Consider the following 12,134-nt stretch of genomic DNA (forward strand, 5'->3'; position numbering starts at 1 on the left):
TTCGTTTGTTGATGTGGACACCAAGGAACTTGAAGCTCTCAAACTCCTCCACTACAGCCCTGTGGATGAGAATGGGGGCGTGCTCGGTCCTCCTTTTCCTGTAGTCCACAATCATCTCCTTTGTCTTGATCACGTTGAGGGAGAGGTTGTTGTCCTTGCACCACACGGTCAGGTCTCTGACCTCCTCCCTATAGGCTGTCTCATCACTGTCGGTGATCAGGCCTACCACTGTTGTGTCATCGGCAAACTTAATGATGGCGTTGGAGCAGTGGTGTAAAGTACTTAAGTAAAAATACTTTAAAGTACTACTTAAGTCGTTTTTTGGGGTATCTGTACTTTACTTTTATATTTTTTACTACTTTAACTTCACTACATTCCTAAAGAAAATTATGTACTTTTTACTCCAGACATTTTCCCCTGACACCCAAAAGTACTAGTTACAATTTAAATGCTTAGCAGTACAGGAAAAAGGTCAAATTCACACACATATCAAGAGAACGTCCCGGGTCATCCCTACTGCCTCTGATCTGGTGGACTCACTAAACATAAATGCTTATTTTGTAAATGATGTCTGAGTGTTGGAGTGTGCCCATGGCTGTCAAAAAAAGTAATAAAAAAGGAAATTGTTCCATCTAAGTCTAACTAAGGTATCTTTACTTGTACTCAAGTATGAAAATTGAGTACTTTTTCCACCTCTGTGTTGGAGTCGTGCAGTCATGAGTGAACGGAGTACGAGGGGACTGAGCACACATCCCTGAGGGGCCGCTGTGTTGAGGATCAGCGTGGCAGATGTGTTGTTACCTACCCTTACCACCTGGGGGTGGCCCGTCAGGAAGTCCAGTATCCAGTTGCAGAGGGAGCTGTTTTAATCCCAGGGTCCTTAGCATAGTGATGAGCTTTGAGGGCACTATGGTGTTGAACGCTGAGCTGTATTCAATGAAAATCATTCTCACATAGGTGTTCCTGGGAAAGGGCAGTGTGGAGTGCAATAGAGATAGCATTATCTGTGGATCTGTTGGGGCGGTATGCAAATTGGAGTGGGTCTAGGGTTTCTGGGATAATGGTGTTGATGTGAGCCATGACCAGCCTTTCAATGCACTTCATGGCTATAGATATGACTGCACGGGTCGGTAGTCATTTAGGCAGGTTTTCTTGGTGTTCTTTGGGCACAGGGACTATGGTCGTCTGCTTGAAACATGTTGGTATTACAGACTTGAGCGAATCACTGCTACTTCCTGCTTTAGTTTTTGCTTGTAAGCAGGAATCAGGAACATAGAGTTATTGTCAGATTTGCCAAATAGATGGCGAGGGAGAGCTTTGTACGCGTCTCTGTGGGTGTATTAAAGGTGGTCTAGAGTTTTTTTCCCCCTCTGGTTGCACATGTAACATGCAGGTAGAAATGAGGTAAAATGGATTTCAGTTTCCCTGCATTAAAGTTCCCGGCCACTAGGAGTGTCGCCTCTGAATGAGCATTTTTCTTGTTTGCTAATGGCCTTATACAGCTCGTTGAGTGCAGTCTTAGTGCCAGTATCGGTTTGTGGTGGTAAATAGACAGCTCCGAAAACTTTCTTGTTAAATCCCACTTCTGACATCTACTTTGGGGCGGCAGGAAGCCTAGTGGTTAGAGCATTGTGCCAGTAACCGAAAGGTTGCGGAATCGAATCCCTGAGCTGACGAGGTAAAAATATGTCGTTCTGCCCACTGTTTCCCGGTAGACCGTCATTGTAAATAAGAATTTGTTCTTAACTGACTTGCCTATAAATAAAGGTTAAATTATTATTTTATGAGATACTCTACCTCAGGCGAGACTTACTTAATATTTGATTTCGTGCACCAGCTGTTATTGACAAATAGACACAGACCGCCACCCATTGTCTTACCGGAGGCAGCTGTTCTATCTTGCCGATGTATGGAAAAACCCCACCAGCTGTATTTTATCCATGTCGTCGTTCAGCCACGACTTGGTGAAACACAAGATATTACAGTTATTAATGTCCTGTTGGTAGGACAGTCTTGAACGGAGCTCATCCAGTTTATTATCCAATCACGTTGGCTAATAGGACGGATGGTAGAGACGGATTACCCACTTGCCGTCGGTTCCTTACAAGGCACCCCGACCTACGTCCCCTATATCTCTGTCTTCTTCATGCGAATGACAGGGATTTGGGCCTTATCCGGTGTGTGAAGTAAATCCTTTGCGTCCGACACGTTAAAGAAAAAATCTTCGTCCAGTACGAGGTTATTAAATCGCTGTTCTGATATCCAGAAGCTCCTTTCGGTCATAAGAGACAGTGGCAGAAACATTATGTACAAAATAAGTTACAAATAACGCAAAAAAAACACAATAGCACAATTGGTTAGGAGCCCATAAAACATCAGCCATCTCCTCCGACGCCATTCTAACCAGAAGTCCTCACAAGGATAGTAAAATAAAAAGAACATTCGAAGTGGTGGGGACATTTTACCGGTCCCCACAAGGAAAACAGCAATTTTAGGGTTAGGTTTAGGGGTTTGGGGTTAAGGGTTAGCTTTAGGGGTTAGGGAAAACAGGATTTTTAATGGGAATCAAGGATAGTAAAAACAAACGTGTGTGTGTACCTTTGAGGGTGGCCTTTCTCAGGACCTTCATGGCGTACAGCTCGTTGTTGTCGGGAGGCGTTACCTTCCGCACCAAGAAAACCTGCAGGCAACACAAGACAACATCCAACTCTCAATCCCATAGAAAATGAAGAACTAGAAGGGACATTCCAACTCAAGTCTATGCTCTGTCCCGGAGGGACCGGCAGCCATATTGAATGTATATATAGGTATTTCTATGGTCAATCCAGTGCATTAGGCTACAAACCTATGGGACTGACAAGGGGAATGTTCATTGGTAGAACTCCTTCTCAATAAACAAAATACTTTGGTCTTTGATTTTCCATGGGGATTTTCTTGAACTGCAAATGACATGCAAATACCATAAAATGATAGACAATGTTCCATAAACTGCTAGGTAAACATCTATTATACAGTACCAGTCAAAAGTTTGGACACCTACTCATTCAAGGGTTTTTCTTTATTTTGACTGTTTTCTACATTGTAGAATAATAGTGAAGACGTCAAAACTAAGAAATAACACATATGGAATCATGTAGTAACCAAAAAAAGTGTTAAACAAATCAAAATATATTTTATATTTGAGATTCTTCAAAGTTGCCATCCTTTGCCTTGACAGCTTTGCACACTCTTGGCATTCTCTCAACCAGCTTCATGAGGTAGACACATGCGATACATTTAAATTAACAGGTGTGCCTTGTTAAAAGTTATTTTGTGGAATTTCTATTCCTTTTTAATGCGTTTGAGCCAATCAGTTGTATTGTGACATGGTAGGGTGGTATACAGAAGATGGCCCTATTATGGTAAGAACAGCTCAAATAAGCAAAGAGAAACGACAGTCCATTGTTACTTTAAGACATGAAGGTCAGTCAATGAGGGAAATTAAGAACTTTGAAAGTTTCTTCAAGTGCAGTCGCAAAAACCATCAAGCGCTATGATGAAACTGGTTCCCATGAGGACCACCACAGGAAAGGAAGACCTAGAGTTACCTCTGCTGCAGAGGATAAGTTGATTAGAGTTACCAGGCGCAGAAATTTCAGCCCAAATAAATGCTACAGAGTTCAAGTAACAGACACATCTCAACATCAACTGTTCAGAGGAGACTGCGTGAATCAGGCCTTCATGGTCAAATTGCTGCAAAGAAACCACTACTAAAGGACACCAATAAGAAGAAGAAACTTGCTTGGGCCAAGAAACATGAGTAATGGACATTAGACCGGTGGAAATCTGTCCTTTGGTCTGATAAGTCCAAATTTGAGATTTTTGGTTCCAACAGCCATGTCTTTGTATGACACAGAGTTGGTGAACAGATGATCTTCTCATGTGTGGTTCCCACCGTGAAGCATGGAGGAGGTGGTGTGATGGTGCTTTGCTGGTGACACTGTCTGTGATTTATTTAGAATTCAAGGCACACTTAACCAGCATGGCTACCACAGCATTCTGCAGCGATACGCCATCCCATCTGGTGTGCGATTAGTGGGACTATCATTTGTTTTTCAACAGGACAATGAACCAACACACCTCCAGGCTGTGTAAGGGCTATTTGACCAATAAGGAGAGTGATGGAGTGCTGCATCAGATGACCTGGCCTCCACAATCACCCAACCTCAACCCAATTTATTTATTTTACCTTTATTTAACTAGGCAAGTCAGTTAATTCTTCTCAATAGTGCTGTTTGCACTTTGTAATAATTTCGTTCCCAAATTAAACTGCCTCGTACTCAATTCTTGCTCGTACAATATGCATATTATTATTACTATTGGATAGAAAACACTCTAGTTTCTAAAACCGTTTGAATTATATCTGTGAGTAAAACAGAACTCGAGTTGGAGCCTTTTTCCTATGTGGATGTGAGAATGCAGAATTCTGCAAGCTGTTCCCAGGTCAGTTTATTAATTTGCCTGTCTTCTATTGGTTGAGATGCACTGCATACGCCTTCCCCTGGATGTCAGCGAATAGTGAGATTTGAAATGGAGTCTCTAGGCAGATCTGAGAGGTTATAAATGGCTTGGGAACGAAGGGTCCGGTATTTGTTCACTTCGCTCTGACGCAAGAAGGACCTTGGCATGTCGTACTAGAAAGTTCCGGTTATAGCTCTTAGATATATCCGGCTCTGTTTTTATTCGATATAGCTGTTAAAGACATCATAATGTTGTTATTTTAAACCGAGTTATATCAGTTTGTCAGTATATTGCGATTTTCGGATATTTATTAGTGTTGCGTTCTAGGGAGTTGGGGATGTCTGGCCCACATGGCTAATGTTTACTGCTAATTGCAACGTTGAAGACTACATTCTACAACCGAGCAACGATTCTTTTGGACAAAGGACAACTTTCCCAAGATTCTGATGGAAGCACATCAAAAAGTAAGAACTATTTATGCTGTTAATTCGTTGTTCTGTTGAAAAATGTAAAATGCATAATCCGCCATTAATTTCCGTGCGGTCTCGCTTTAACGCACGCTGTATGTCGTAGTAACGTTAATTTTAAAAATGTAACACAGCGATTGCATTAAGAACTAATGTATCTTTCATTTGCTGTCCAACCTGTATTTTTTAGTCAAGTTTATGATTAGTTATCGATTAGAATAGGTGCATCTCCCAAGATTTCTCCCGACATTTTGTTGGCAGCTTGGCTACTTTTCTCATTGTATAACCACGATTTGTGCCGCTAAATATGCACATTTTCGAACAAACTCTATATGCATTGTGTAATATGATGTTATAGGACTGTCATCTGAAGAAGTTTGAGAAGGTTAGTGAAAAAATTAATATATTTTGCTGGGTTATACGTTATCGCTATTTTTGGCTTGAATCAATGCTGTTGTGTGGTTTGCTATTGTGGTAAGCTAATATAATGCTATATTGTGTTTTCGCTGTAAAACACTTTAAAAAATCTGAAATATTGGCTGGATTCACAAGATCTTTGTCTTTCATTTGCTGTACGCTGTGTATTTTTCAGAAATGTTTTATGATGAGTATTTAGGTAATTCACGTTGCTCTCTGTAGTTATTCTAGTCGCTTTGGTGAGAGTTGTGATGGTGGCTGCAATGGTAAACTATGATTTATACCTGAAATATGCACATTTTTCTAACAAAACATATGCTATACAATAAATATGTTATCAGACTGTCATCTGATGAAGTTGTTTCTTGGTTAGTGGCTATTTATATCTTCATTTGGTCGAATTTGTGATAGCTACCTATGCAGGAAAAAAATGGTGGAGTAAAAAAAGTGGTGTCTTTTGCTAACGTGGTTAGCTAATAGATTTACATAGTGTCTTCCCTGTAAAACATTTTAAAAATCAGAAATGATGGCTGGATTCACAAGATGTGTATCTTTCATCTGGTGTCTTGGACTTGTGATTTAATGATATTTAGATGCTAGTATTTACTTGTGACGCTATGCTAGGCTATGCTAGTCAGCTTTTTTACTGGTGGGGGTGCTCCCGGATCCGGGATTGGGAGGAATTAGAGGTTAAGAACAAATTCTTATTTTCAATGACGGCCTAGGAACAATGGGTTAACTGCCTTGTTCAGGGGCAAAACGACATATTTTTTACTTTGTCAGCTAGGGGGATTCGACCTTCCAGTTACAAGTCCAACGCTCTAACCACTACGCTACCTGCCGCCCCAATTGAGATGGTTTGGGATGAGTTGGACTGCAGAGTGAAGGAAAAGCAGCCAACAAGTGCTCAGCTTATGTGGGAACTCCTTCAAGACTGTTGGAAAAGCATTCCAGGTGAAGTTGGTTGAGAGAATGCCAAGAGTGTGCAAAGCTGTTATCAAGGCCAAGGGTGGGTACTTTGAAGAATATAAAATACATTTTGATTCGTTTAACACTTTTTTGGTTACTACATGAATCCATATGTGTTATTTCATAGTTTTGATGTCTTCACTATTATTCTATAATGTAGAAAATAGTAAAAATAAAGATAAACCCTTGAATGAGTAGGTGTGTCCAAACTTTTGACTGGTCCTGTACATACTAACTGAACTAATTACAATGAACATTGAATGGATTTGTCAATAATGTGTTTAACGTGGTTTAAATAAAGTTCATCTAGACCACCTCCTGTGCCACAATGCTAGAGGAGTGGGTGAAGCAGTGAGCTGAATGACAGGTGTGTGTGTCTGTGTCTAACAGTGTTGCTTCCGTCCCTCTTCTTACCCCAACCTGGGCTCAAACCAAAGACCCTCTGAACACATCGTCTACTGTCACACAAGAAGCATCGTTACCCATCGCGCCACAAAAACTCCGCAAGGGAAACAACCATTTCAAGGTCTCCGAGCGAGTGACGTCACCGATTGAACCCCACTAGCACGCACCGCTAACTAGCTAGTCATTTTTCACATCGGTTACATGTTTGTGTGCGTCTCAGGCTAATCCAGGTGTGGATTACTAACATAGTGGCACCAGAGCACGCCTGAACAATCTCAAACCATACCAATGACCATACAAAATGTAAATGGATTCTTGCATCCTACAGGCTTTAAAACCTCTTAATTATGGTGCATACGCTTTTTTTGATCTGTCCACAAACACTATAAGAAGCAATACTTTGGGGAGATTGAACACTGCATTTTGGAAACTGTTTCCTAGGAAACCGTTTTTTTTGCCACGCTTATTTAGAGGCAAATTATTAAGTATTTTGACTGTAGTGCTAAGCTTTCAACGGTCAAGTGCTGTCATCAGCAACATGAGTTGTTCCGTTCAAAACACGAGACATGAGATGACCGTTCAAAACAAAAGGTATACTTGTGTATATTGTGTATATGTGTATATTGCAATGTGAACCAGGTCTCAGATCTGTCATGGGGGGGTATTTGATCGAAGGCCATGTGCTACCTTAGAGGGGTGACGTCTTACCTTGCCGAAGGAGCCCTGGCCCAGCACTTTGAGCAGCTCAAACTGGCGAGCGTCGGCCTTCTCCGAACCTTCCTTGACCACGTGGGTGATGTTAATCTCCTTGATGATGTCATCCTCCTAGAGAGAGAGAGACAGAGGGGGAGAACGTCCATTATCCATGATACTCGCAGCATAGTGGGCGGAGGGAACCTTTCCGAGCTCGATTATAATCTACACAATGCGAAAACATTTCAACCCGTCTGATCTTAACCATGATACAATGCGCGTGTTTTCAAGTGACTGTGTATTTTGAGGTTGAATACACCGATTTGAACATCGGGCCGCCTGTCCTTTAGTACAAAGCGGTCTCTCTTGGATCTCTCCAAATGGACCAGTGAGGAAACTAGCAGACGTTTTAGCACATAAAGATGAAGAATATTTAGAAAGTTGCCGGGAGGTCACGCTTCTCTCACACAAGGGTGTGTCCTGATTAAAGTGTGTGTACATTCGAGCGACGATACAGAGAAGCCAACCGAAAAGAGGAAGAGGGTTGAAAACAATAGGTGTAGCCAAGAGAGCGTAGAAAGCGAGAGAGCGTAGTTGAGAGAGAGGAAATGGCTTGGTGCAACAGTGCTATCCAATGCTAGTGTGTATCCTTCGAAGGATACAGAGCAGTAACACACGCAGGGTTCATCCTAAGACGAGTTCAACGTTCTCAACTACTGAAGAAAACATCTGGGCGCAGACTGATGGAGAGAGGAAACGAGAGTAGACAGAAAACCCTGTGAAAATTAACCACGGGAAGTTCACAACCCCAATGTACGTTTGTGTTATGAGTCTCACTGGAAACAAACTGATAGCACTGTCAATGACATTGAGAATGGTAACCATAGCCACAGCTTGAAATAGTTAGATTTTAACACCAGCGTTGTAGCAAAGAGGCTGCTTTTGAGCTGAGGCCTACTTCAACCTTACCCAAAACATCTTAAATAGCTGTATCGTACCGCAATTACAACGGAACATTCACACAATAGGCTTGGGCGATATATCGTTTATATAGTACATAGAAGTCAAGATCAAGTGTCTTGGTTACAGCAGAGACTTTTTTTTCTTCCCATTAGTGCCCCTTGTGTGCACTTCCGCTAATACCGTATACCCCCAGTATGGTTCAGAAACGGTATGAGAATCTGGATACCACCCAACCCGAGTACACACAGACCAACTTTTGTTTTGTTGAACTGCATCTGCAGTCTGTGTCCTTGAGCAAATACATTGCCTTCATACAGTACTTTATACCCACGTTTGCTTAGAGTTAGACATTACTCAAGAAAATTAACCAACCCCAGGCCCCTTACGGGACCGTATGCAGAATTAAAGCATGGCAGGGTAGTAACCATGTGAAGTGAACCAACCAAGACCACCTTGAGTGGACAGAAGTCCTACTACTGAGGGTGGAACTCTAACACTAGACACTAACACTCAGTGGTGTAAAGTACTTAAGTAAAAACACTTGACAGTACTTAAGTTGTTTTTTGGGGTATCTGTACTTTACGATTTATATGTTTGACAACTTTTACTTCACTACATTCCTAAATACAATTCTGTACTTTTTACTCCATACATTTTCCCTGACACCCAAAAGTACTCGTTACATTTTGAATGCTTAGCAGGAAAGGAAAATTGTCTAATTCACACACTCGTCAAGAAAACATCCCTGGTCATCCCCACTGCCTCTGATCTGGCAAACTCACTAAACACATGCTTTGTAAATTATGTCTGTTGGAGCATGCCTCTGGCTATCCATACATTTAAAAAAAAAAAAAAAATGGTGCCACCTGGTTTGCTTTATATAAAGGAATTTGAAGAGATGTGTACTTTTGATACTTAAGTATATATTTTAGCAATTACATTTACTTTTGATACTTAAGTATATTTAAAACCAAATACTTTTAGACTTTTACTCAAGTAGTATTTTACTGGGTGACTCACTTTTACTTGAGTCATTTTCTGTTGAGGTAAAGATACCTGAACTATGACAATTGGTTAAATATTTCCACCACTGCTAACACTTCTGACCAAACACTGCTAAACCACTTAAACTGACAACAATAACACCTATTTTTTCATGTAACCTTTATTTAACGAGGCAAGTCATTTAAGAACAAATACTTATTTACAATGATGGCTTACACCCCCTGCCAAACCCTCCCCTAACCCGGACGACGCTGGGCCAATTGTGCGCCGCCAAATAGGACTCCCGTACACGGCCGGTTGTGAGACAGCCTGGGAACGAACCAGGGTCTATAGTGACACCTCTAGCACTGCAATAGACTGCTGTGCCACTCGGGAGGCCTAACTTGTGTCAAGTTAATCTCTTTAAAGTAAAAACCCTCACAAACCCACTGTATATAACGTCTCATAACGCTAGCATGGTTTATTGCAATAAATATAAAATAATGTACCATACGTTAATATTGTTCCATTTTCCTACTATCAATATTTATCTTTGTTTAGGTTGCAAATAACCAAACATACTGTGAAGCAGTTAGCATGGCGAACACCTGTGAAGGTAACAATGAACACCTGTGAAGGTAACAATGATAAACACCCGCAATTAACATTTAAAAGTGAGATTTTCACTGGGCAGTTACTTTAAAGCTAATTTCCTGCAATTCTACACATTTCGTCATAAACTCAGCAAAAAAAAGAAACGTCCCTTTTTCAGGACCCGGTCTTTCAAAGAATTCGTAATAATCCAAATAACTTCACCAAAAGAAAGATGCCCGGGGTCCCTGCTCATCTGCGTAAATGTGCTTTAGGCATGCTGCAAGGAGGCATGAGGACTGCAGATGTGGCCAGGGCAATAAATGGCAATGTCCGTACTGTGAGACGCCTAAGACAGCCAGACAGGGAGATAAAACGGACAGCTGATCGTCCTCGCAGTGGCAGACCACGTGTAACACCTGTACAGGATCGGTACATCCGAACATCACACCTGCGGGACAGGTACAGGATGGCAACAACAACTCCCCGAGTTACACCAGGAACGCACAATCCCTCCCATCAGTGCTCAGACTGTCCGCAATAGGCTGAGAGAGGCTGGACTGAGGGCTTGTAGGCCTGTTGTAAGGCAGGTCCTCACCAGACATCACCGGCAACAATGTCGCCTATGGGCACAAACCCACCGTCGCTGGACCAGACAGGACTGGCAAGAACTCCAGTACTCTGGAGCGGGATTGATTTGGAGGTGGAGGGTCCGTTATGGTCTAGGGCGGTGTGTCTCAGCATCATCAGACTGAGCTTGTTGTCATTGCAGGCATTCTCAACGCTGTGCGTTACAGGGAAGACATCCTCCTCCCTCATGTGGTACCCTTCCTGCAGGCTCATCCTGACATGACCACCAGACATACTGCTCGTTCTGTGCGTGATTTCCTGCAAGACAGGAATGTCAGTGTTCTGCCATGGCCAGCGAAGAGCCCGGATCTCAATCCCATTGAGCACGTCTGGGACCTGTTGGATCGGAGGGTGAGGGCTAGGGCCATTCCCCCCAGAAATGTCCGGGAACTTGCAGGTGCCTTGGTGGAAGAGTGGGGTAACATCTCACAGCAAGAACTGGCAAATCTGGTACAGTCCATGAGGAGGAGATGCACTGCAGTACTTAATGCAACTGGTGGCCACACCAGATACTGACTGTTACTTTTGACCCCCCCCCCCTTTGTTCAGGGTCACATTATTCAATTTATGTTAGTCACATGTTTGTGGAACTTGTTCAGTTTATGTCTCAGTTGTTGAATCTTATGTTCATACAAATATTTACACATGTTAAGTTTGCTGAAAATAAACGCAGTTGACAGTGAGAAGACATTTACTTTTTATGCTGAGTAGCTCCATTAACCTTTCTACATACTTTATATTGTTTGTCATTCACCATCCCAAAAATTATTTTGTAAAAAAAAAAGCACCACCCCGCCGCTGCTAAATTAATATAGAAGAAACACTGACAACACATCCTGACTAACACACACACCTTTTGCACATTTCCTGCGCCATAGTCCACACACAATCATATGACAATAAGCGAAGATCTAATTCTGTATGGGGCGAAGCCTTCATCTTAAGTCGAAAATTCACTTAATTGCATGACCATTCTCCCCAGTGTGAAGACCACATTACCTTCCACTGGGTCCTGTTGAGACTGTCTGCATGGAAGGCGTCTGTCTCATAGCCTGTCTCTTTCTCTGTAGAGGTGCCATGGCCAATCTGTGTCTGTGGTGCGCTGATGCTGGCCAAAGCCTTGTTATGGTGCTTCCTGAAGAGGTAGAGGGTCAGCAAGCGGCTCACTTTAAACTTCCTCCTGTCCTTTTCCATCTCAACATCGCCTTGCCAGCCTAGACCCCATCCCAGTCCCAACCTCCCTACCTCTGGACAGAGTCCCCACTCTCATACCAGACTGGTAGACTGCAATGTAAGATGGGGTGAAAGTTGTACTCTCTGTATGTAAGCAAACTCTGTTAGTTCTGTGTGTCCTGTCCTCTGAAAGCACAGAGCTCTGACTACTGCTGAACACAGAGAGAGAGAGAGAGCGAGAGAGAGGCAGGAAGGAACAAAGAGTCTGCTCTGAGACCTGTATGCAGAAACCACACAACTAGTGTGTGAATGAGAGAGAGAGAGAGCGAGAGAGAGACAGTT

General features: G+C 42.4%; 1 protein-coding gene across 2 annotated transcripts in view; it reads right to left on the reverse strand.

Moving 5' to 3' along the window:
• LOC120023564 (ribosomal protein S6 kinase alpha-1) overlaps window positions 1-12,134 on the reverse strand; it is a 139,746-nt gene that overhangs the window by 31,383 nt on the left and 96,229 nt on the right. Inside the window, exons 1-3 of one of the 2 annotated variants that reach the window (XM_038967594.1) lie at window positions 11,619-11,827; window positions 7,467-7,583; window positions 2,599-2,680 (exon numbers count right to left, since the gene is read on the reverse strand). In XM_038967594.1, the coding sequence (XP_038823522.1) occupies window positions 2,599-2,680; window positions 7,467-7,583; window positions 11,619-11,813 (394 nt within the window). In that variant the 5' untranslated portion in view covers window positions 11,814-11,827. Of the gene's footprint in view, window positions 1-2,598; window positions 2,681-7,466; window positions 7,584-11,618; window positions 11,828-12,134 lie in introns of those variants that run through there. The other variant, XM_038967596.1, reaches the window with a different exon arrangement.

The sequence above is a fragment of the Salvelinus namaycush genome, chromosome 28 (assembly GCF_016432855.1).
Source record: "Salvelinus namaycush isolate Seneca chromosome 28, SaNama_1.0, whole genome shotgun sequence".
In the NCBI taxonomy this organism is placed as follows: domain Eukaryota; kingdom Metazoa; phylum Chordata; class Actinopteri; order Salmoniformes; family Salmonidae; genus Salvelinus; species Salvelinus namaycush.